The sequence below is a fragment of the Cyclopterus lumpus genome, chromosome 10, assembly GCF_009769545.1.
Source record: "Cyclopterus lumpus isolate fCycLum1 chromosome 10, fCycLum1.pri, whole genome shotgun sequence".
Taxonomy (NCBI): domain Eukaryota; kingdom Metazoa; phylum Chordata; class Actinopteri; order Perciformes; family Cyclopteridae; genus Cyclopterus; species Cyclopterus lumpus.
In genome coordinates this window covers 12,055,524-12,080,053 of record NC_046975.1, presented here as the reverse complement: position 1 = coordinate 12,080,053, position 24,530 = coordinate 12,055,524, and the positions used below count along the sequence as shown (strand labels likewise).

The following is a 24,530-nucleotide window of genomic DNA, read 5'->3' as shown; positions in this document are numbered from 1 at the left end:
ATGCGGATGGGATCTGCAACAGGAAAACGAAATAAAGAAACCTGAAATGCAACATTACAGCAGGCTTCATCGACAAAGAAAAGAAGAAGGCGGGTCTGTTCCACGTCTGTTGCACATGCATGACACCTCGGATCGTGTGTCTTGTTTCCGACGACACGAAGTGTTCCCGTCCTGTTTTTTTTTGGACTGATCCACCCAGTTGGATTCTGATGTGAGTTTAAAGTCCACAAAGGAGTATTGATGACACACCACGCAAACTACGCCCCTGTCTGTCCGACCAGGCCAATTGCTTCCCAGGGGTAACACACGCCCCGCCACATCACGAGCAGCACCTCCTCCACGCGCCATTCAGGCCATAAATACATCTTTAGACTCAGCGCTCGACCTCCTCAACCAGTCAGATTACTGCTGCAGCCGTTTGACACTTCCGTCGTCGTTTGACAAAACTCCAAAGTAAGACGTGTTTTCTAGTTTTAAGCTGTTGCATTGGGTTTCTGTCGCAGATTCCCACTTTTTTTCATTCAAAGTGATTTCGCCTGCTTTCTGCGAGATGAGCTCGCTCTGCATCGCCAGGTCTGCAGCGATGGAAATAATGTTGCAGTTGTCTTTTTATGCACGTTCGCAATAGTCTAAACTTTGTTGGACTTCATAAAAAATGACTTATTCTAATTATTGGCCTTCATATTGTGCTGCAGGCGTATTTTGTGCTATTTTTTTAAATTCTGTCTTAGGCCAAAAGTTCAACCATGCAGGCCAAATATTTACAGAGGTGATTCAAGATAAGCAGGAAGTCCAAGGCAACCAGACGGGTTCATCGTGTTTTTGATAGGGAATAAAAAAATCTTCCTCATACGTCCGTCTTTAGGACTTTCTAACCAACTGTGTATTGACTTGTTTCTATCCTCTAGGATGACTCATCAGTTCCCATCGCTCACTCAGGAGCTAAAGAAGGAGCTCTCTGACATTGCTCAGAGGATGGTGGCTCCTGGAAAGGGAATCCTGGCAGCAGATGAATCAACAGGTGAGCCTCAAGTCCCTAGTTGTTGTTCTGTATGAGGTGTGTGTGTGTGTGCAACTGAAATGACTTCCATACCTTCTTCTTCTTCTTCTTCTTCTTCTTTCAAGGAACCATGGGGCAGCGTCTCCAGAAAATCAATGTGGAGAACAACGAGGAAAACCGTCGCTCTTTCCGTGACCTCCTCTTCTCCACTGACCCCTCAATCGCCAACTGTGTGGGTGGGGTCATCTTATTCCATGAGACACTCTACCAGAAAGCAGACAGTGGCAAGCTCTTCCCCCAGGTCATCAAGGACAAGGGCATTGTTGTCGGCATCAAGGTGAGGAGCCTAAAAGTGCAGAGTGGCACGCACACACATATTCTACGTGTTGAAACTCGTATGTTAATGGTTGTGTTTTGATTGTCTTGCTTTAGGTGGACAAAGGCACAGTCGGTCTAACTGGAACTAATGGAGAGACTACCACACAGGGTGAAAATTAATGTTTTTCTAGTCTAATTGTAAAGCCCAGAAGTGCAAGCCGTTTTTATTGCTAAATATGTCTCTGGACACATAACACACTGCAGGTCTCGATGGCCTCTCAGAGCGCTGTGCCCAGTATAAGAAGGATGGCTGTGACTTTGCCAAGTGGAGATGTGTGCTCAAGATCTCAGATAGCTGCCCAACGGCTCTCGCTATTGCCGAGAACGCCAATGTCCTTGCCAGATATGCCAGTATCTGCCAACAGGTGTGTGCTTGGTCATCATCTTTTGTTAAATGACAATCAAAAATAGTAGCTGCAAGTCATTTATTTAATATTGATGTCTATGTTCTTCAGAATGGTCTGGTGCCTATTGTGGAGCCAGAAATCCTGCCTGACGGAGACCACGACCTGCTGCGCTGCCAGTATGTCACAGAGAAGGTTGGTTCATGATGCTTGGCAGAGTCAGCCAAACTACCAGCAGTAACACATTTTCTCAGATTATATTTTGAGGCATGTGTAACAATAAATATGCCTCTTCATGATTTAGGTCCTTGCTGCTGTGTACAAGGCTCTATCCGATCACCACGTGTATCTGGAGGGCACCCTGCTGAAGCCCAACATGGTCACAGCTGGACACTCCTGCACTAAGAAGTTCACCCCTCAGGAGGTTGCCATGGCCACAGTGACCACTCTGAGGCGCACCGTCCCTGCTTCTGTGCCTGGTGAGTGTCACAAGGCCCCCTTCTCTCTCAACAAACAAGTTTAAGAAAAGCACAGAATACTCAGTTCTCAGTGGCACGCTGCTTTGTGTTTTCCAGGCATCTGCTTCCTATCTGGAGGCCAGAGTGAGGAGGAGGCCTCCGCCAACCTGAGTGCCATCAACCAGGTGTCCCTTAATCGCCCCTGGAAGCTGACCTTCTCTTACGGCCGTGCACTCCAGGCCTCTACTCTTGCAGCCTGGCAGGGCAAAGCTGCCAACAAGGCAGCTGCACAGGACGCTTTCTGCAGCAGGGCCAAGGTTAGTCTCAAAGGGCATGAACAGCAATCACTAATAATAAATGATGTGTAGTTGTGAACTGTGCACAGACCTGGCTCTTAAATGACTCTTACGTTGTATTACACAACTCTATACTGACTGGTAAATGATTGACTCTAATGCTTTTTAACCATACAGTCTTGCAGTAATGTGGCCCAGGCTGATCATTAACACTTAGATTTGACTTTGCCCTTACTTCCCCCTTTGTTGCCCTCTTCAGATCAATAGCCTGGCTGCCAAAGGAGAGTACAAACCCTCCAGCTCAGCTGACACGGCCTCAATGAAGTCTTTGTACACAGCCAGCTACGTCTATTAAATACTGTGAACATCAAAAATATCAAATGAATGCACATGGACCAAATATGGCAACAAGAAAAGCTTCTGCTGGATTTCTCTTCCCACACCAGGGGAAGGCTTCCATTAAAATGAACTACTGTTTGTCTACTCAATGGAATGACTGGAAATAAATCAAGTGACCAAATATTGCTGGTGTCATTTAAAAAAAAAAAATGTTTGGCTATATATTGTTGACTTTCATGAGAGCCTGCTTGTTGAGGTGTGTGTTTTTCTAACCTGTGTGAAAAGCTATTTGATTGCAACATATTTGCTTCTGGTTTTCATCTACGACTGATTCAATTGTTGTAGACTGTTTAATAGATAAGAAGTAATACATCACTCCGTTAACGTGTGTTTCATGGCGGTGAAGCTCATCCAAGTTTACCTCAAGCCAAGCTGAAAGCAGGAGTTGAGCCCTTCTTAAATAAATAAAATAGATGCAGCATTCATGGCTTTGTCACACACCCATGAACTCTGAGGCCGATGTGCTCATAGGAAAATACTGAAAGCACAAAGTAGTGATCTAACGAGTGTTGCTCCATCACCAAAATTTAACACTATTAGAACCTCAAACACTTTGAAATGTTCTGACTCATCAGTTTGGTAATATTCATAAAGATACATTTATATTTCCAATTTTAATATACCTACAACTTTGCTGTCCAGAGGTTGGGCCTTTACCTTTGTATCCTTTACTCTGACAAACTAAACTTAAAACAAAGATCTTGATTTATTTTCTGCCCATCTAGCACGGTGTTCAAAAATAGTCTAGCAGGTTCACATTTTACTTCAGCATGTCTTCTCGTTTATGGTAATATAGGAACACTACTGTGTCGTGACTTGCAGACAATGTATACAGTGTGTATAATATGATCAATCTGAGAATCACTTTATTGTTTATTTAACAAAGATGATATATATTTACATGTATTGCGCCTGATAACCTAAAGCTAAATCTGTGGTTTGCACACATTCACAGGCAAAAGATGGCAACAGGTTTTGATGCAGGCTCTTCATATCAGTCCTGTAGATGAACATATACATTAAGTCATGCGCTTTGAAAAACATGCTGGATGGATATCTGAGGATATTACAAGCCAAATGTATGTAAATATACTGTACATCTTAAATTGCAAATGCCTGCAACCAAAACACTGTAAAATATATGCAGCTATGTGTATATAGAGGTTCACATTGATTATCAAAAGCTTCAATAACCATATACTACACAAACTGTAATAATGCAGGTAACATTGACTGATTACACATATTGATGACATAAAAGTTAAAGGCCAACAGTAAGTGTCCGCAATATGAAATATATATTGACTCATACACACACAGGTATATGTTAATTTATTTTTTACATTTGGATTCATGGATTTATTATTAATGTAAATATGACTTACCAGCAGAGCAAATAAAATGCTCTTTCAGGCTAGTAAATCTAACAACTCAACTGCCCAATCAGGCAGGTGGTAAAAAGAGAATTAGACGTGTTGTTGTGACCGGAGCAGGTGATGGAAGTAGCTATGAGCGAGCTACGAGCCTCTTTGTCCTCTTTGTTGAGAGTTGCACATTCGCAGTACCGATCGGGCATTTGTGAGTAATTGGTGGCTAAGGACAAACACTGTGTTACAAATAGCATACTTTTCACTTTGACTTTTAGTACATACTGCAGCTTCCCTGACAAAGTATATACTGTCACATGCAGTACACATTAAGGTGACACAATATTATCATGAGAGAATGCAGTTGACCTAATTGATAGATATCAGTAACCTGTTCGGCTTGATGCTTAAATTCACCATGCGCCATAGCCGTGTTTACTACTATAGGACCCAGACAGTAAGTAAACTAAAACAAGACGTGGCTGAGCTGTTTAGGCCACTAGGGGGTATACGGTACAGAATGATGACATGCTGACAAGGTGAACCAGTGTTAGCTAGAAAAGAATACCTCAACAGGTAGATTAGTTTGATGTTGTGTTGCTCCGTGGAGCTGGGGTGTGCAGGACCATAACCTGTGGAAGATACAGAGGTGGTGTGTGTTAAGAGGACAATAACATGATGACAGACATACAGCTGGTTAATAATATTGTTCATCAGGTGTCATTGTTTTGGTTGTTTAGGTGTCGTTTGGATTGTCTCTAGGAATATATTGTTTCCATAGTAGTGTGTTGGATATTTTACAATTGCATTTCTGTTTAATTCAGATTGTGTGGCATTGACTATTATGTTGTTAGTTTGACTCATTGTTAATGCAACCTCTTCTCAAGGAGGCTTCTCTGGTTAAACAGAAAGATATTATAAAACACATTTTGGATTTGGATTCAGTCAGGGCCTCTTTTAGTGAGGTTAAGATTATATGAAGGTATGTCAGCCATACCTAGGAGTCAGATGATACATCTGAGGGGTTTGATTACAATTAACACCCATGGAGACAACGCTCTATTATGGGATAGGTGTTTTTTTCTTGTGAAATACTGGATAATCTCTCTTTCCATAATCCACAGAACTATGCAACTGGTGGCGAGGTGTAACACATAGACAATGCACTTTTTTTTTACATATCTCCCACCAAACGGTTACATTTGAATTATGAATCTCTAATGTCAGTGGAAAAGGCTTGTTCAAGATGAAGCAACGATGTTAATGTTTACCTGGGTGTGTGTGGATTTCAAAGCTAACCGTGCAACAGTACACAAGAAGATGAGAAGCCCGGACACACACAGAGAGGAAGTGAACAATATGCCTTCAATACCAAGAAGCTGGTCCTAAAGCCAAAGGAAAAGCAGAAGAGAAAGTTATTCATATACAGTGAAAATGTGTCCATTTAGCCTCAAACATATGTGCTGTAACTCACCACTTTGGAAACGCCCCATTTGTCAAAAAAGTGTTCGAACCTCTTGTGGGAAAAATAAATGAAGAAGTAGATCCGGAAGAAACTAGAGACCACGATTCCCAAAAGTGAAACCACATACATAGCCAGACAGACAGTCACCTAGGAAAAATAAGGTCAACATGATTAGGTGAGTTATTAAGAAAGAAAGACATGTAAAGTTAAACACGAAAACTAGATCAGAAAATCCCAATATACCAACCATCTTCTTGGATGGATGTAGCTCCGCGTAGATGGACAGGTTTCCACAGACAAGAAACTTGAAACAAACAACCAAAACAATTATAATCACACCAATTTATCTTTGTCATTCACCCAAAATGTATTAATGATTGTATAGGGCTTAAAAAGCCCTGGCAACATGGATTAGTAATCAAAGATCCTCAGTACTGGAGTAGAAAGTTAAAAACAACTTTTATTTGAGCTATTTAACAAAGATATACCTTTGAAACTAAATGCTTAATACAAAGTGTGCAGGGGCTTGAAGGAGCCACTATGATACTGTATATTGTAACTTTGAAGAGAAGCGCATGTGTCAAATGTTATGTACCAGAGCTCCCTGCCAGAAGGGGATGTAGAATGTATGAGAATTGGGATCACTTTCTCGTGTCAGCACAAATCCCATCAGTACCTCTGCACTGCCAAAGATGAGAATGACAATCTGAGAAGGAGAGGCATAGATGGATTTAAGTACAGAGTAGAATGACACTTTGCAGCTGCTCTTTGCTTAAACATCTAAGTTCATATAACATAATTTATATGGCCCTGGATTGTCTAATGTGTTACCCCGAGAAATCTGGGCCCTTTTTGAACAAAGCGATGCAGCGGTTTGCTGGACATCGATAGCATGTGGTCTGCCGCTTGATGTCCATCCTGTTCTGTTGTTCTCTCTATAGTTGTTGACTCAGTTTCCTCCATTTCCTCACACTGCCTGAGGTTGTTGGAGTATAACAAATAATTAATCAAACCAGGTTTATTCTCTCCCCTACAAACAAGTTTAAGAAGGCAGAAATGCAAGATTGTAAAAACAGTCTCAAAGAATACAGGAATGTTTAACAAAAACCTGCAGCGACGCACCTTGTTTTAGTTTTTCATGCAGGGAAGAAGTGTGAAAGATAACGGAAAGGGAATGTTGTGGGTGGAAAGAGGAAGTGGAGAAATTTGAGACTTGCTTTTTTTCATTAAAGGGAGGAGCCCTTTGGTTCTCAGTGTTCAGCCCCACTGAGATCTGTGTGCACAAGCAAGGGACCGATAGACGGCCATGTTACATGCTGAGGTGAAATCTGACTTAATGCATTGTAGGTAAAGGACATTTGAATTGTTTTAATGTTATGTTAAAAATGGTTCTTAACACAAGAACAACCTCTCTCTCTCACACACACACACACACACACACACACAAACATACATCTATGTACACACATATATATATACACACATGTATATGTATATATACACATATATATGGATATATATACATATATATATATATAGTTAAAGTGATAAGTAGATCAGAAATATTGATGTATAGACTGCAGATTAAACTTTCCTTTGCACTGGTGGTATCACAGATCTAATGAGTTTGTGCAGATTGATGTGCACAGAAGTAGGGGTGGAACTAATTATTTAATTATGAATGAATCTGCTGATTCTTTTCTAAATTAATTAATTATAATGATAAATTGTCAAAATATTTGCCGGTTGTTTTTCTGTTGATTGACTTCTCAGCTCGAGACAGAAGTTTGGTATATTCAAACATAAGAAGCACTAAGAAGACCTGCAGGCATTGATTAGAATAATATTTCTGAGGATTAATTGTCATTATTGTAGCACCTGCTCTCTGGCTGTGCAGCGCAACAGTTGGGATAACAGTACCAAGTGTTGGATTAGTTGAAAAGATTTATCTGGAGCAATGATCCTAAGGCTGATTATTATGTTGTCCTCATTAATCTTCATTTCTAATTAACTTAATTTATTTCAGAAACCAAAACCAAAATATTGTTATCCAGAGAATATTTTACTCTCACAAACTTGAATCCTAAATCTGTAGTAAAGTTGATATTGATTTAATATTTATTTCATGAAAGTACAGTTTTCACTGGCAATGCATTATTGTCTCAAAATGGATGACACTTCATCACAATCCCAACAGATTCTACTTACAGTCGGTCATATAAACCCATCCTCTGTACAGACAGCTGTTCCAGTTTCACATGAGAGACTTTGATGAGCAAAAATACATCAGTCTTCTTCTGTGATGGTAGCACAATATGCAACAGTCAAAAAGTCTCCAGTATTAAAAACTAATATTTCATATTTCATCTCTACATACAATAAAATACCATTCATAAGAACACTTGAGATACCAGAAGATTATATTCGAAAGGTATTAAAAATGACTTTGTTTGTACATTATTTCAGATTGCAAAAAGTAAACAAGCAGTCGTGTACTCTCAAGCGTGTCCTCATAGTTGCGGTGACACGCTGCCCCTATAGGTGTACATTTGATGCCTCCCTGTTGCCTCAAGAACATGGGTTGTTGTCCTGCAGCAAAACAGTTAATATCAGTGAGTAAAAAATAAAAACGGAATTATTATCAATTCAACAAACATGTGACAGTGTTTACCGAGCAATAAGATGAGTAGGACAGCAGATGGTCCTCCAGGAGATGTGTTGCTCTTCGTCTGATCTCTCCTTCACTGTTGTACTGAATGGCTTCTAACAGTGAAAGCCCGCCTTGCCTCACAAACTCCTCTGCCACCTTAAGGGAAGGAACACCTTGGGTTAAAGCTGTTACTACTACTGTAGCTGGCTGTCTGGTTTGGGTATCCCTACTGAGCAGGCTGCACTAAGTTACCTGTGGACCACTAACTACCAGCATGTAAAGGACATCCATACTCAAGGTCACCATCTCTTGGTCGGCCATTTTAAGCGTGGCACAGAGTGCAGACAGTAATCCATGATGGGCCAGCTGAGCACAGAACTCCTTTTTCTTGTGGGCAATATTTGCTAGAATCCTCAGGATCTAACAACAATATAACAAAAAGGGCAGTAAGATGGAGTGTGAGAAATGAGGGACTCAAAGAACAAAAAAACTCTAGAATATTCCGAGATAATATAAAAAGAATTGCAAACACATCGTTGATCATCAAGTGAAAAAATAAAGTTTGGCTCTAGCTTGCACAGACCATGGTATTAATGCCTTGAGAAAAAGGGAGGAGCTGTATCAGTCCAGGGACCAAGTTGAGATCCAGCAGAGCAGAGCAGAAAGCACTGGAGTGAGCTGCAAAAGCAAGATGGAAAATGCATTGGCGCAAACTTCATCAGACATATGAACTCCTAATAAATATAACAATCATCATAGTACACAAGGCTCCTTCAGCTTTTAGATCTAAAACTTGTTTAATGGCATTCTGTGTGATTCTAGTGAATCGATTATTTTTGTCCTTTGAAACATGCCCTGCATTGCATAAAACGAGCCTTGGATACGTTACCTGGTAAAACCCATAGAATAATATATAACCCATAGATATTACTTTTGTGACACTGTTTGTCCCAGACCCAAATAACCAGAAAATATAATATAGTAAAGACAAATCACAATTTACACTATTTTAAGACCAAAGTCAGTGCAGACAGATGTGTTTGAGAATCAGCAGCAATCAGGTGTGACTACAACAGACTGCTCCAACCTGTGAGGTTGTTGAGGACCCAGGCACTCTCTCTCGCCAACGCTGGCTGGGTCTGCAGGTAGGCCTGAAGAAGTGCATATAGAGCAACCACGATACGAACGTCACCCACTTGAGTGCTCAGATCTTTCCCTGGACAGGAGGACAGAAGGTTTCCCACGCACCTCAGGAGAGGACAGATAAACTAAAGAGGAAGAATTTAAAATTGCTGTGTCAGTGAAAAAGTTGCATACTTCAGCCTACCTTGCCTGTCAAGGGCATGGCCATTGGCTGGTGTGCCAGTTGTGGATGTCACGCTCGACTCAGTCTGCAGAGTCCTGAAGCCCTGACCTTGTTGCTACGATGAGTACTGTTTGCTTGATAATTCAAAGTTTATTATTATTAAATATGTCACCAAGTGTGAAGTAAATCTGATAAATGGTTCTCAAGATATGCGAAAGACACACTCAGTAATTCAGACTTCTTGTGTTTTAGTTGGACATTGCATTGACTGGCTAAATGGCACCAAATAATTCATGGTCACCCAGATATATAAATATTTGTATGTGTACAAATTAATATGTAATGGGGGGTCCCCAGCAATACACCCGTAAAGTAGGTCAGATGAGCGGTTCTTGAGATGTGCAATGAGCATGCAGAAAGACAGAATGAAATTCCTTGCTTTATAGTTAGATTTCAAAGTAAATGTATATGTCAAAGTTCTCATAATAAGATAATATAGCTTCAGGCCGAAACTCCTTTACAATTTGTGAAATGAAATAAAGAAAAGACAAGACCACACAATAAGGTCACTTTGTTTAAATTGAACTAAAACTAAAAACACAAGCCTTAAAAATAGAACCCATAAAGAAATAAGTATTTAATCCATACTTTTCCTTACCAGCTCCATTCCTTCTTCTTTGTTACCTTCAGCCACAGCACCACCTAGTGACACTAACAGGGAACTGCACTGCAACAAAGTTCCATGAGCCAACAGCACTCGGTTGTCATTCATGCTATTGAGTGAAATAAAGTCACAAGAGAGATGGATAATCACTCTTATGAGAAGTCAAATTACACTCTTTTTGAAGCAATGACATATAATGACAACTTACTATGCACAGTATAAGAGACTGTTGACACTTCTCTCTTACCTGCATGTGAGGTAGTGCAGACACCACGCACACTCAATGGCAGGTGCCAGGCCAAACTTTGGGTCAGAAGTCAGGACTGATAACAAGTTTGAGGGTAAACTGGAATCAAGGACCGTCCTGCAGACACAGAGGAAGACTATGATGCAACGGACAAGTGTTTATTATAAGCGAAGCCAGGAGAAATCATATGAACATTTTCTTAGAGAACAGTAATAAAAAGAATAGAGAGATAAACTGGTGTGTAATTACAGGATTATTTTCTCTGCTGCATCTTTAGCCTGGAGAAACTGAGAGAGGGTGAATCCAACAGCTTCCACCACTGCAAGGTTATGTCTCTGGTTCTGGACAGACACACAGAACATATCAAGTGGGACATGTTAACATTACTATATTTGTTACTCTATATTACAATATTGTGTGGCACCATTTCAGAACTATGGCATACATTTGTTCTTTTTCTACAGATTGTCTAATATTGTCTGTTTATGCATGTTTGCCATCATTAAAAAAAATAGATATAAATCTGAATACCAAAATTGAAACCCAAATACATATCTAACAAATATTCAGGTCCAGCTATTATTATTTGTTAAAGATGTACTGACATATTACCAAAGCACAGTGAAGATATAGGTGTGACTAAGGTGGTATTACAGGTGAGTTTACCTCTAAACAGTTGGCCAGAGCTGGTATGATTCCCTGGGCCAGGAGCTTCTCTTTTACAATATCGCTGTCTGGGCATAAATTACCAAGCGTGTACAGACACAGCTCCTGCATACATATGAACATAAACACACATGGGAAGTTAAAATGTCCTGCATGACTAAGTGATAATAATACACTTCAACTGGTATGACAGGGAACTCACAGTGAACTTGGTGCTCTGGCCAGACAGGTAGGTGAGCAGGTAGGGGGTGGCAGGTAGACAGGCAGGTGACACGTTGGTGTGGGAAGAGTGAGACAGCTCATGAAGGCACCGAACAGCCTGCAGACGGCAAGTAGCATCTGAGCCAGTGAGGAAGCCAACCAGAAGATGCATGCTATTCTCCTGCCTACAGGCAGGACATTTTATTACACAGACAACACATGAGAAACAGATATATGGTTGTCAATAATGTAATTTAATATCACGCTTGATGTGGCAACAAAAGTTATCACCCTACTTGATGAAGGTGAGCTGTGCTGATGGGTCGCGAAGAACTTTACTCAAAGTTTTCAGGTGGGCTTCCCTCCCTGGCCCACTGTGTTGAAGTTTGAGGAACAAACTGACCACGTCCTATAAACAAGGAGCAGATTCAGAGGATAAGTTTGACGTGACCATCTGAATCTTGTCATTATTATCCAAACCATAATTCATGAGTGTCTCTCTCACCTGTTCTCCCGAGTTGGTGTCCATAGTGACCTGTGGCAGGTCCTCATCATCATTAAGCAGGAGTCTCTTGCTCACAAGCTGCCTGTCTCTGCGGGCTTGTCTCAGTGCTACAACATTTAACACAGACAAAAATCACTTCACCTTCTGCTTCAGCCATCTGAGAGAGAGACTACGCAATCATAGCCACTGTTCAGTGCAAAGATACTTTTTAAAAGACAGTAATCTGTCAAATACCCTGTGGGTGATGATGTCAAAGTAGCTGGCGGATTTAAGTTACAGATGTAGTTTTAACATGATGAATAGACATCTATATTTGAGATATTGTGCCCAGGGTGGTTTGACACATATCTGTGCCTTAATGTTGATTGTTTATCTCACCCATCTATACAGGAACCCCCTTTTCCACAGCAGTTTATGGGGTTAACAACCATGATAGAAAAAATGCAGCATAGTTAACGTTAGCTTGAAGGTAACGAGCACTTAAAGTGAGGTAAACGTTCCGTATTATTCTTGATTAGCGTTAACTGCAATGACGTTAACAGCTAACCGACAGGACGACGTAACGTAAACGTCATCTCAATGCACGACCAGCGGAATGTTTACCTTACGCCAACTGGATAACTAGCCGATAAGTTAACACTCATAAGTTACACGACAAAGTTAAAGTTAGTAAACATTTCGCTGCTTAACACTCACCTTTCTCATGCTCGCGCCTCTTTAATTTCAGCTCCTCCAAACTGTCGCCTTGGCGGCCAGCTTTGTGACGAACTTTGTTTAACCGCCACATTTTGTTATGTCGAGGTCACTGAGGGCCACAGAAACGAGTTCCCAATTAAATGTCAGTTATTTGCCACAACCAGGGCTATTGAATGAAGCTAACGTTGTTAGGTATATGACCATAGAGCTGCCATGTTGGAGTGTTACAGCAGGCGGCGCTAGAGTGCAGTTTAACAGGTATGGCGCGAGAGTATGACACATGCGCAGTGAGTTTAACCGGAGCTGCCATGTTGAGCGTTAAAGTGTTACAGCAAGCGGCGCTCGAGTATTTGTTTGATCTTTATTTAACCAGGTGAAATCAGTTGAGAACCAATTCTTATTTTCAATGATGACCTGGCCAAGAGGCAGTAGCACAGTCCAGACAACACTGATACAATACAGCGCAGATACAGGCAGAGCTGCCAACTTTTCAAAAAACCCTGGAGTGAGATTTTGTCGGGGGTGACGAACATTTTGCCTCGCACGCAGCCACACACGTTGGTGGCTCAAATATCAGGACATTTGAATTAATTTGGCGTTGTACCCATGTTGTGCGCTGCATTCTGGTGGTTTGTGAGGCTCATAGTCGTTGATAGGGGCGGCCTAGTGGAGATGGACAACATTGGTTACATTCTGTGAAGCAAAGACATGGTGGTCCGCCTCCAGGAAATGTTGGTTTAAGTAGATGTTATTTCATGCATTCTAGTGGATTTTTGGGTGGTATGCTAAAGATGTGCAATACCTGAACTTATTCTGATTCATGTTCATCTGCTCATGACTTGCAGGGCCTTCTAGACTTGAGCTGAACATTCAACCAGAAAACTATTGTTGTGCCTCAATGACTGTCTATGTACCACAATATAGCCTAATTAATAGATCTGTGTTTAAGATTTGACCAAGGTAGGTTGATTGACATTTTGATTACAATGGTATTCAACTAATTAGTAACTGAAACCTAACCTATATTGTTAATAATTGTATTCTTAAGAGCAAAAAAGCAAAACATGACAAGATTAGTTAGGGAGAAATATTTTTAATTATGAAACAAAAAAGTGCAACAAATAAAGTGCTTAAACAGTAGCCTTTTTAACCAAAACAATGGTTCAACACATAAATAAAATAACAAAAAATGAGGTATCAGAAATCAGATTTTTTTACGATCTGTGGGCAAGGTTGTACTGGCCTGTGGCCTTCTTGGAGGCCTTGATGACCGCTGAGGGGGGCTCTAGGTCGGCCATCTTTATGGCCATGATGGAGGACACAGGCTATTTCTGGTCTTTGTTTTATTTAGTCCCACAACTGAAAACACCCTCTCAGCATCTGCATTTGAATGGGGCAACACCAGGACCAGCTTGGCGACGGCAGCAAGTCTCTGAAATTCTTTGGCTCCTGTCACCTATTGAAAATTAACCAAGAACAAAATGGAAAAACATACCATATTTTATTTTCATTAATACTGTAAGTATACTGTAACAAACTTCGGATACCACATGCATAGTTTGCGTCATGTATGACACATTATATGCATGCATCAATAAAAGCAACAGATGTAGTCAAGCCACACTTGCCAACAAAAAATGTATACCTTATGTTTCCTTGTTTCCTTTTTTCTTCTTCAGTCTTCCTCTGTCCTGTGTGTTGCTCCTCTGTCTGTTGCCCTGTTGTTTCTATAAATTGTTCTGGCTGTTCTGACAGTGGCTGGTTCTTTAAATAATATAATACATTTTGCTGTTGTCCTCGGACAGGCAAAGGTCTTTTACGAGACATCTTTGCTACCTTAAATAACTAAAATATTTTTTAATAACTACTCTCATTTACAAAAACATGCCTAATTCTATTGCACAAATTTCCTGTCTTTATGTTAAATTCTTTGGAATACATCTTACCTGTTCAAAGTGCTGTTTGGAAAATGATTGAGAGGGGCCTTTTCTTTGGCCTGTAAATAAAAAGATAAATGCCATGTGAGCAGCCTTAATAAACAATGCTATGATGTTTTGAGCATGCAGTATACCAAGAGGTTAACAAGGTGCTCTCCTGCTGCTTGTTATGACAGCTGAGTTTACATTCACCACAAAATCACACGCACAAAACACAACGAATCATTTCTTTCAAGATTTAAAGTTTAAGAGAGTTAACATACTTTAGTCTCTAAGTTAAAGAGAGTTAACATACCTTAGTCTCTGCTCCTCCAGAGTGTCTCTTTGAAAATCTTTTTCTGTTGCAAACTTCGGGACTCTTTGGGATAAATAGGATGTCTATGCAGCGAATAGGGTTACAGATGCGCTCCTTAGCGCCACCTATTGTCGGGGAGTTTGAAAAGGAACGAACGCGTCTCGGGGACAGACCTCCCACTCTGCCCAAAATCAGAATTTTTTTTGCCGTGAGAAATTGTTTGTGTGGCGTGAGTGCGTGTGAAAACATGCAAATGCGTGTGTCACACGGCGAAACCGTGAGAGTTGGCAGCTCTGTACAGGTATGGGGTATGACACATGCGCAGTGTGAAAAAGAACCGCAATGTTTGAGGTTTATAGCAGGCGGCGCTAGAATACAGTTCTTAAACGTTAGCTCAGCTCACTGATTATGTAATGTAACATGTTATAGTAGAAGAGCACATCTCATCCCGCTTACAACACTCGCTCTGCTAACCGTATTTTGTTGGATGTCCCTAAGAGTTTCTCTGCACTTGGTTTGTCTTCGTTTAATGTTGCCGCAGCTACAACCTGGAATGAACTACAGAAATACTTGCAACTTCACTCCTACGTCTCTAAGTCGGCCTTTAAAGCCAAGATCACGGACTTGCTGAAAGAAGAATGCAGCTGTTTCTCAGGCTGTTAGCATGCTTTCTCCACTCCTTTAACCCTGTTATTTATTTATTTTCCTCTCCTTTCCCTCAAGAGGGTTTCGCCTCTTGTCAGGCCACAGTTGAAAATAAGAATTTGTTCTTAATCTGTTTCGCCTGGCTAAATAAAGGTTAAATAAAAAAGAGACCGGTCATAAAAAAATATATATACAAAGAGCATCTGTCATTGTAGCCGTCACTCCTGCATATACACAGTTTATAATAAGAAGTCCTGCGCCAAACATAAATGGATGTTATTTGTCTTTTGGTAGACCTCAGCCAGCTGCTGCAGCGTCACCACTGAACAGTAAAACGGAACACACTGCATTCATCTTCTCTCTGTCCACATACCAAAAGACTCCAGATAGGTACAGGTTTAAAAAAAAATATGGAGTTTATTTTTTTATTAAAAGACGTATTTACAATGCATTCAAGAAAGCGTTATCAAACGTTTAAAAAAGACCATATTTTTTTGAAAACATAGGTATTCTGCCTAATAACAAAGTGGCTGTTAAAATTGTTTTCATATCATTTTGAATAAATATAAAATGGAAAAGAAATGTTTTGAGTGATGTAACCTTTTTTTTGTTTACCTGACTGTATGTTGAGTACACATAGAAAATGGGAAAATGTTCTGAGGCTGAAAGAGAATATTTTTTTATGTTTTATGCCATTAAAATGGCAAATATTAAATCAAATTAAAAGAAATATACAGCAAAATATGATACAAAAAAAGATAAGAAATGTACCAAAATACAAAACTATTTTTCTCTTTACGATACATTCAAACCATTAAAATATGATTAGAAATGATTAAGACGGGATGTGTGTTGCCTTCTTGCTTTGGATCTGATGAAGAATCAAACATCTTTAAGACCCTGTGCTTGTGGAAGATTTCTTTTTCTATAAAGAATTGCAGAATAGTGAATTTAAAAAGAGATCTGAGTAGCTGAAGGTCATCTAGTGCTCAAACTGATGTTATTCTGCTTAGACAAGAGTAGGTGATGAGTGCTGCAATGCATTTTGGAGAGTTTGTTCTGCTGCAGAGTCTGGGATGGAAATTGGGACTTCGGCTGATTTCAACTGGGTTTTCTCTGACAGAATGACAAATGAAAAAATGAATACAAACTTGCAACACAAACAACAACAACAGCATTTTGTTATTAAAAGTGTGATCCATCTACTCACTTTTCTTCTTCTCTGTTGGAGGCTGTGATGTCCCGGGGCTGAGTGGAGTTAGAGGCTGTGTGTCATTATTTTTCAATAATGAGTCCTTTTTCGTTTTCGTCTTTTTCTCTCCGTCACTGCTCTTAAATTTCTTTGTTATTGTTTTTACTCCCACTATCAGCTCCGGCATCTCTTCATTCTTTTTCTTTTCTGTAACTACCTGGTCTGGATTTTCTTCACCAGAATTATCCTTTTTCTTCTTCTGTACTTTCTCTTCTTCAGCTATTTGCTCTGAATGTTCCTCAGTGTTAGCGACCTTCTTTTTCTTCTTCTTCTGTACTTTCTCCTCTTCATCTATTTGCTCTGAATGTTCCTCAGTGTTAGCGACCTTCTTTTTCTTCTTCTTCTTCTTCTGTACTTTCTCCTCTTCATCTATTTGCTCTGAATGTTCCTCAGTGTTAGCAACCTTCTTTTTCTTCTTCTTCTGTACTTTCTCCTCTTCATCTATTTGCTCTGAATGTTCCTCAGTGTTAGCGACCTTCTTTTTCTTCGTCTTCTGTACTTTCTCCTCTTCATCTATTTGCTCTGAATGTTCCTCAGTGTTAGCAACCTTCTTTTTCTTCTTCTTCTGTACTTTCTCCTCTTCATCTATTTGCTCTGAATGTTCCTCAGTGTTAGCGATCTTCTTTTTCTTCTTCTTCTTTACTTTCTCCTCTTCAGCTATTTGCTCTGAATGTTCCTCAGTGTTAGCGATCTTCTTTCTCTTCTTCTGTACTTTCTCCTCTTCATCAATTTGCTCTGAATGTTCCTCAGTGTTAGTGATCTTTCTCTTCTTCTGCACTTTCTCCTCTTCAGCTATTTGCTCTAAATTTTCCTCACTGTTAGCAATCTTCTTTCTCTTCTTTTTTGCTTTTTTTCCTTCAGCTATCAGTTCTGAATCTTCATTTACTTTTTCTACTACTGGCTCTGAATTTTCCTCACTATCAGTTTTCTCCTTTTTCTTGACTTTGTCTTGTACGATTGGCTCTGATTTTTTCTTGTCATTACCATCCCCATCTCTCTTTTTTCCTTTTTCCTTCTTCTTCTCCTCTGCAGGGTAATCATCTCTTATCTCGTGCTGCTTTTCCACTTGACTGTCTTTGTCTTTTCCATCTCCACCAGTCTCATGTGTATTCTCTTCCATCTTGCTTTTAGTCGTCTTCTTCTTTGTCGGTGTCGTTGTCGTCTTGAGCTCAGACAATGCCTTATTAGTGTTTTTTTTACTAGGAGTCACATCTTTCTTTTGTTCCTTCTTTGGTGTCTGAAGGGGTGTCGCGGCGCTGTCTTTTACGGCATTGACGTTTGGCGCTTGGCTCAGTGTGGCAGAGGAGGTCACAGGTGGGGTCTTTTTTGTCCTGCTCCTCTTGGGTGTACTATTCTTTGTTGATGTTTGTGTCATGGCTTTCTCCTCCACTGTTTTATTCTTTCCAACTGTCCGGTTATTCTGTTGAATAGCAGTGTCGTTTTTTGCGGGAGGCTTGGCCCGGGGTTTCCTCACTCTCTTTTTCACGGGGGGTGTTGCAGACGAGTCCAGTGCCTTGAGGGCGTCCATCTTCGCTATGTCAGACTCTGTGGACAGAGTAAACATGGTAAAGACATTGAAATAAAATGGCAAGGTGGCACAAATGCGTAAAAGAAAACAACCACACAGCTACTGTACACAGCTCTGTTAGAAAAGAAATCACTTTTTCCCATGGTGAGGTGGTTCTTGGGAGGTGGCGTCCTGTCTGGGGGTTGTCTTCCTCCCTTTAAGTGAGAGGACCCAGCTCTCCTCTGTTATCTTCCACCATGTACTGCACCAATCCTCTTAACTTTCTCCACCAAGCCATCCTTTATTCTCTCTCTTAACAATGTGAAAAACACACATGTTTTTGACTATGAAAATCAATTCGATGCTTGGTCTCTGGAAATCTTAACCGTAGCTTAATCTGATGAAGTGGGATTTGGTCTGTGGTGCAGAAAGGAAATAATGCTTGTAAAATCCCTGTAGTGTAGTTTAGGGATTTCTCCTAATCACTTAATTATTTTCATGCAAGCAGAGGATACCCTCAATAATATTCATTTCCATCTCACACCTACCTGTCAAGACCAGTTTCTTCCATTTATCTACATCCAGACTGCTGTCAGAGTCTGAATCGCCTCCTCCAGCAGCCACAACTGTGTCTTTTGCATGGCTCTTTGATTCTTTTGCCACGGTGACCTTTCCATCACTTTTTTTCCTTTTAGCTGGCACAGACTAAAATAATAAAAAATAGAGAACAGGCTAATCAGTAAAGTTATCGAACATGAACTGGACCATTTCTTAAACGTGGCTCAAATGTCACACAAAGAACTTAACATTTTTTAAATAATCACCTTTTTTGGTGTCTCTGCTTTGTTAGCAGGTTTGTCCTTCTTTTTCCTTGTCATGGCTGGACAGAAAAAAAAGTGTGTAGAATAGGTTAAAAATGCATACTATCAATTCTCACTTTGCTACAACTGTTGCTGATGCAGCAGCTGGAGCTTCGCAACTTGTATTGAAGTTTGAGGGATGAAGTGCAGTTTAAAGTTCAGCTTTAAGCACTAAATAAGAAACAGTACAGCTTAGAATGTTTTAGAAAGTCATCCTTAAAACAAGTTGGTAGAAATAAAAAAAGTGATCAGGTGTCTCTTTTTATAAAACATGATCATCACTAATCGTTTACCTACAAATGAGGAAATGTATATGCGCTAAAAAGTGCTCTGTTTTATAAAAGCTTGCATACACTTGCCAGTGCGCAATTTACCTTTAGAAATCCCACATCAATTTGGAATTGTGTGCACATGGATCCGCCTCATATTCTGCCCCCCTCCACGCCCACATTCAACAATAAATGGTGAATGCAAAGCGCCTCATGAATGTGGCACAAATGCGTAAAAGAAAACAACCACACAGCTACTGTACACGGCTCTGTTAGGATGAAATCACTGTTTCCCATGGTGAGGTGGTTCTTGGGAGGTGGCGTCCTGTCTGGGGGTTGTCTTCCTCCCTTTAAGTGAGAGGACCCAGCTCTCCTCTGTTATCTTCCACCATGTACTGCACCAATCCTCTTAACTTTCTCCACCAAGCCATCCTTCATTCTCTCTTTACAATGTGAAAAACACACATGTTTTTGACTATGAAAATCAATTCGATGCTTGGTCTCTGGAAATATTAACAGTAGCTTAATCTGATGAAGTGGGATTTGGTCTGTGGTGCAGAAAGTAAATAATGCTTGTAAAATCCCTGTAGTGTAGTTTAGGGATTTCTCCTAATCACTTAATTCTTTCCATGCAAGCAGAGGATACCCTCAATAATATTCATTTCCATCTCACACCCACCTGTCAAGGCCAGTTTCTTCCATTTATCTACATCCAGACTGCTGTCAGAGTCTGAATCGCCTCCTCCAGCAGCCACAACCGTGTCCTTTGCATGGCTCTTTGATTCTTTTGCCACGGTGACCTTTCCATCACTTTTTTTCCTTTTAGCTGGCACAGACTGAACGAATAGAAAATAGAGAACAGGCTAATCAGTAAAGTTATCGAACATGAACCGGACCATTTCTTAAACGTGGCTCAAATGTCACACAAAGAACTTTAAAAAAAAAAAATGAAATAATCACCTTTTTTGGTGTCTCTACTTTGTTAGCAGGTTTGTCCTTCTTTTTCCTTGGCGTGGCTGGACAGAAAAAAAGTGTGTAGAATAGGTTAAAAATGCATACTATCAATTCTCACTTTGCACCAACAAGACTGTTACACCTGTTGCTGATGCAGCAGCTGGAGCTTCCCAACTTGTATTGAAGTTTGAGGTTTAAAGTTCAGCTTTAAGCACTAAATAAGAAACAGTACAGCTTAGAATGTTTTACAAAGTCATCCTTAAAACAAGTTGGTGGAAATAAAAAAAGTGATCAGGCGTCTCTTTTTATAAAACATGATCCACACTAATCGTTTACCTACAAATGAGGAAATGTATATGCGCTAAAAAGTGCTCTGTTTTAATTATTCAGACTTAGAAAGTGAGTTGCTTGTGGGTGAGGTAGTCCCCTCCTAGTTCTTCCATTCATGTAGTATTAACAGTGACAGTGTATTCATAACGCAGCATTACACATTACAAGTGTCACATGTATAGGGTTAAGAGCATCAGACTGATTGGTTCCAAAACGATCATGTCAATCAGTAATATCCCCCACCATGGATTTCATTTGAAAATGGAAGTTTGATAGTTGAACACAATTTATTTAAGTTGTGTTATGAGGAAGGTGGCCTGCATTATAATTAGAACTCATAATGAGGATGTGGAGAGCTTGTGCGGGAACGGTCACTGGCTGTATTTCCAGAATCACAAATAACACTGCTGGTATGAATGTTTTAACAGGATCTATAAGTAAGTCTAAAGTGTGATATGAAGTCAAATAAAATCTGTCAGAGGAATCATTTTACAGGCCCTGTTTTGTGCGTATTCAACCGTTATGAATGAGACCCGCAGACAATGCACCGAGTTATTCCAGCTCCAGAACCGCCATCCATATCTCCAGTTTTGACAGGATTCAAAAATGAAAATGCAATTCGATCTAATAATCAAGCCATGCAAAAATAATTGGACCCTTTCCATTCAGCGTATTGTTAGTTTGAAGGGTAGGGAGCTCAGGCACAACTTGACCTACTTTCTGAGGTGCATGGAGAAGGAAAAAAAAACAAAAAAACTCCAGCAACATTTGTACAGAACAACGCTGCTGATAGAACAACGTGTTTTGGCTTGCGGCCTTCATCAGGATCATCCATCTAATTCAAGACAAGAAAGAGGAGTCATACCTTTAGATAGTGCCCTTTTTGGTGATTCAACAATGGAGTGCTTGGCCAAATTTGGCTGCTTCTTCTTCTTCTTCTTTGAGTCACCACTGGGGATAAAAACAAAATTTAGCACACATATCATCACCAACAACGTAAAATTGAGATGTTTGATTCATGCAAAGAATTGAGAAAATCATACTTACTTCAACCACGAACTGTAGATGTCCAATAACAATACGTTTGTCTCCACCTGCAAACCCAAAACATCAAATCGTGATCGGACAGTTTATTGCAGGGGACTGATTCTACATAATGCAATCCTGATGTTGATAGCCTTACTGGCACAGGACTTATGACAGCCATTTTGCAGAAAAGCACATAAAAGTAAAGCATTCATGCATCACCAGTAATATTACGAGGTCCTGGTTAGTTGAGAGCTCCTACGGGAACTATCACACAAAATATAATTGCACAAAAACAAAAATACAGTAGAAAATAAAACGAGTAATTTGCAAACTATTTATTACACTATAACAACTATTCTATTAATGCTGTTCATCACTCATAACGTCTGTATGACGATATGTGGAGAATAGGATAGGTAGTTTTGTATACTCCACAGCAGTTGGTAGTTTAATACAAGTAAAGACAGTCCACTGTTGCACAGAATCAAAAGACAGGTTGTTTTGTTATACAGCAACTGGAACATAGTTGCAAACTCCAGCAGGTACAGTAGTTAAACCAGCTAGCTGTGTGTGTATGTGTGTGTGTGTTTGTGTGTGTGTGTTATGACCTGTGGGACGTGCATCTGTAGCTTATCTGCAGCGGAGTGGAAACCATGCTCCTTCAAATGGCGGTAGATCAGCTGAGTCAGCTCAGGGTTTGCTGCGTTCACGGACATGTTCGACACACAAAGACAAAGAAACACGCAGAAGTACCGACTAACTTAAAAGTAGTTTCATATTAAAACTGGCCACACGCTTCTCAGACACTGCTACTCCATTGAAACACGCATGTTAGCACGCTGACTTCTGCACTCAGGATGTGGTTCCGTTTCCAGCTGCAATGCACCATGGGGGATGTAGTTCTTCCACGTAACAACTTCCGTTTAGTCATGGCCCGATGTCAGTCATGGTGGTCCGTGCAAACTATTTATATTTCAAATACAAATATTCCCGTGGTAATATGAAATATACTATTATGTTGGAAAGTCTTTTTGGTTGGATTATTTTAGTTTATTTCTGTCTTGGCACAGTCTATTAGTGCTGTTTCATCAATATTTACTTTTTTAAAACCAGAATATCACAGTGACCCCAGTATTTTATTGAGGCATTCCCACTAACTAACAAACACTTTTTCTCTTTCCATTTCTTTCTTTTCTGTCTGCTCATAACTTTAATTTGATTGTTTAACAATCTGTTAGTTCAATGTGTGCCTGGGGTCGAATAGTCAAATAATTACCTCTTAACGTCTATTCCTAACCACTTTTCTTTGACCTCTGTGGAAAACGTAACAGGGTCAAGGAAAGATGGGAAGGAGAATTCATAAGGAGTTAGGAAATGCAGGAACGTGCGGGAGGCACAGCGGACATACGTCGAACTGATACGGTGTATGGAGCGGACCTACCCGGACTCCTTAGTTATTGTCCGTGGGGACTTTAACAAAGGAAACCTTAGCCATGCACACCCTAAATACAAACAGTTTATTAAATGCTCAATCAGAGAGGAGAACACTTTGGATCATTGTTAAACAACAATCAGCGGGGCCTATCACGCCGTCCCTCGTGCTGCACTGGGACACTCGGACCACGTCATGTTCCATCTAATTCCCTCATACAGGCAGAAATTAAAGCTCTGTAACAATGACAAACCCTGGTTTACAGCGGAACTCAGAAAGATACGGCTGCATAAGGATCAGATGTTTAGGAGTGGGGACAAGGACTTGTACAAAGAGGCAAAATATAGGATTAGCAGGACGGTGAGAGACGCTAAACGACTGTACTCTGAGAAACTGCAACACCAGCTTAAACTCTGCTTCTGTCTGGAGAGGTCTCAGACACATCACCAACTACAAGCCTAAGACCCGACTCCATGAATTACCTCCGCCTGGCAGATGAGCTGAACGAGTTCTACTGTCGCTTTGAAAGACAATGGGACAGCCCTGAATCCATCCCCCACAGCTCTATCAACCAGCCTCAGACTACCAGCCCCCCCACCCCCAGCCCATCAGGGCCTCTGTACCACCCAAACCATCATCCCGTCTCTGCTGCATGACAAGCTCTCTCAGCTACACATGCTCAACTCCACCTGCAAGTGGATCACATACTTCCTGTCTGACAGGAAGCAGCACGTGAAGCTGGGAAAACATGTCTCAGCCTCTCGGTCCATCAGCACCGGTTTCCCCCAATGCTGCATTCTTTAACCTCTGCTCTTCTCCCTGTACACCAACAGCTGCACCTCCAGTCACCAGTCCGCCAAGCTCCTGAAGTTTCCGGATGACACTACCCTCATTGGACTCATCTCTGATGGGGATGAGTCCGCCTACAGGTGGGAGACTGACCATCTTGTGACCTGGTGCAGTCAAAACAACTTAGAGCTCAATGCTCTCAAGACAGTGGAGATGGTTGTGGACTTCAGGAAGAACGCAGCCCCCCCCGCCCCCATCACCCTGTGTGACTCCCCCGTCGACGCTGTGGAGTCTTTCCGCTTCCTGGGCTCCATCATAACCCAGGACCTCAAATGGGAGGTGAACATCAGCTCCATCAGTAAGAAGGCTCAACAGAGGATGTTCTTCCTGAGGCAGCTGAAGAAGTTCAACCTGCCAAAGACAATGATGGTGCACTTCTACACCTCCATCATCGAGTCCATCCTCTGCTCCTCCATCACCGTCTGGAACGCTGCAGCGCATCATTCGCTCTGCTGAGAGGATGATTGGCTGCAATCTGCCGTCCCTTCAGGACTTGTTCGCTTCAAGGACCCTGAAGCGAGCAAGAAAG

At 40.8% G+C, this 24,530-nt stretch overlaps 4 protein-coding genes across 5 annotated transcripts; 1 reads left to right on the top strand and 3 right to left on the bottom strand.

Moving 5' to 3' along the window:
* The first annotated feature begins 322 nt into the window (after window positions 1-322).
* On the top strand, window positions 323-2,998 carry aldob (aldolase b, fructose-bisphosphate). The gene is made up of 9 exons (XM_034544034.1): window positions 323-453; window positions 909-1,021; window positions 1,126-1,337; window positions 1,433-1,487; window positions 1,583-1,743; window positions 1,834-1,917; window positions 2,027-2,201; window positions 2,298-2,497; window positions 2,736-2,998. The coding sequence occupies exons 2-9, from the start codon at window positions 910-912 to the stop codon at window positions 2,829-2,831; spliced, it is 1,095 nt and encodes a 364-aa protein (XP_034399925.1). The 5' UTR covers window positions 323-453; window position 909; the 3' UTR covers window positions 2,832-2,998.
* Window positions 2,999-3,724: 726 nt separating this feature from the next.
* On the bottom strand, window positions 3,725-6,890 carry LOC117737394. Of its 2 annotated transcripts, XM_034543340.1 has the most exons (8): window positions 6,830-6,890; window positions 6,539-6,683; window positions 6,303-6,413; window positions 5,955-6,011; window positions 5,717-5,854; window positions 5,514-5,627; window positions 4,811-4,874; window positions 3,725-4,468 (listed from the first exon to the last, which is right to left on the bottom strand). In XM_034543340.1, the coding sequence occupies exons 2-7, from the start codon at window positions 6,668-6,670 to the stop codon at window positions 4,824-4,826; spliced, it is 603 nt and encodes a 200-aa protein (XP_034399231.1). In that variant the 5' UTR covers window positions 6,671-6,683; window positions 6,830-6,890; the 3' UTR covers window positions 3,725-4,468; window positions 4,811-4,823. The 2 variants fall into 2 exon arrangements, with proteins under 2 accessions (XP_034399231.1, XP_034399230.1); XM_034543339.1 differs by having other exon boundaries at window positions 3,725-4,874.
* A 912-nt stretch (window positions 6,891-7,802) lies between these two features.
* On the bottom strand, window positions 7,803-12,909 carry tmco6 (transmembrane and coiled-coil domains 6). Its single transcript, XM_034544144.1, has 13 exons — window positions 12,643-12,909; window positions 11,947-12,053; window positions 11,738-11,850; window positions 11,443-11,626; window positions 11,241-11,345; window positions 10,824-10,915; window positions 10,575-10,691; window positions 10,322-10,436; window positions 9,445-9,625; window positions 8,941-9,035; window positions 8,610-8,777; window positions 8,379-8,513; window positions 7,803-8,296 (listed from the first exon to the last, which is right to left on the bottom strand). The coding sequence occupies exons 1-13, from the start codon at window positions 12,731-12,733 to the stop codon at window positions 8,276-8,278; spliced, it is 1,524 nt and encodes a 507-aa protein (XP_034400035.1). The 5' UTR covers window positions 12,734-12,909; the 3' UTR covers window positions 7,803-8,275.
* Window positions 12,910-15,952: 3,043 nt separating this feature from the next.
* Window positions 15,953-22,599, bottom strand: LOC117737811 (nucleolar and coiled-body phosphoprotein 1-like). Its single transcript, XM_034543999.1, has 9 exons — window positions 22,329-22,599; window positions 21,739-21,785; window positions 21,557-21,642; window positions 20,368-20,423; window positions 20,087-20,243; window positions 19,103-19,158; window positions 18,827-18,983; window positions 16,730-18,316; window positions 15,953-16,635 (listed from the first exon to the last, which is right to left on the bottom strand). The coding sequence occupies exons 1-9, from the start codon at window positions 22,434-22,436 to the stop codon at window positions 16,529-16,531; spliced, it is 2,361 nt and encodes a 786-aa protein (XP_034399890.1). The 5' UTR covers window positions 22,437-22,599; the 3' UTR covers window positions 15,953-16,528.
* Window positions 22,600-24,530: the final 1,931 nt, after the last annotated feature.

Coding starts and splice junctions, on each gene's coding strand:
- aldob (XM_034544034.1), top strand. CDS start 910: ATGACTCATCAGTTCCCATCGCTCACTCAGGAGCTAAAGAAGGAGCTC. Junction 1,338..1,432: donor GCATTGTTGTCGGCATCAAG/GTGAGGAGCCTA, acceptor GTCTTGCTTTAG/GTGGACAAAGGCACAGTCGG. Junction 2,202..2,297: donor CGTCCCTGCTTCTGTGCCTG/GTGAGTGTCACA, acceptor TGTGTTTTCCAG/GCATCTGCTTCCTATCTGGA.
- LOC117737394 (XM_034543339.1), bottom strand. CDS start 6,670: ATGGAGGAAACTGAGTCAACAACTATAGAGAGAACAACAGAACAGGAT. Junction 5,855..5,954: donor TACATCCATCCAAGAAGATG/GTTGGTATATTG, acceptor TATTTTTCCTAG/GTGACTGTCTGTCTGGCTAT. Junction 5,628..5,716: donor AATGGGGCGTTTCCAAAGTG/GTGAGTTACAGC, acceptor CTTTGGCTTTAG/GACCAGCTTCTTGGTATTGA.
- tmco6 (XM_034544144.1), bottom strand. CDS start 12,733: ATGTGGCGGTTAAACAAAGTTCGTCACAAAGCTGGCCGCCAAGGCGAC. Junction 12,054..12,642: donor GAGGCGCGAGCATGAGAAAG/GTGAGTGTTAAG, acceptor TAAATGTTGTAG/CACTGAGACAAGCCCGCAGA. Junction 8,514..8,609: donor TGGTAGTTAGTGGTCCACAG/GTAACTTAGTGC, acceptor CCTTCCCTTAAG/GTGGCAGAGGAGTTTGTGAG.
- LOC117737811 (XM_034543999.1), bottom strand. CDS start 22,436: ATGTCCGTGAACGCAGCAAACCCTGAGCTGACTCAGCTGATCTACCGC. Junction 20,244..20,367: donor AAGTAGAGACACCAAAAAAG/GTGATTATTTCA, acceptor CTATTCGTTCAG/TCTGTGCCAGCTAAAAGGAA. Junction 18,984..19,102: donor AAGCAGAGACACCAAAAAAG/GTGATTATTTAA, acceptor TTATTATTTTAG/TCTGTGCCAGCTAAAAGGAA.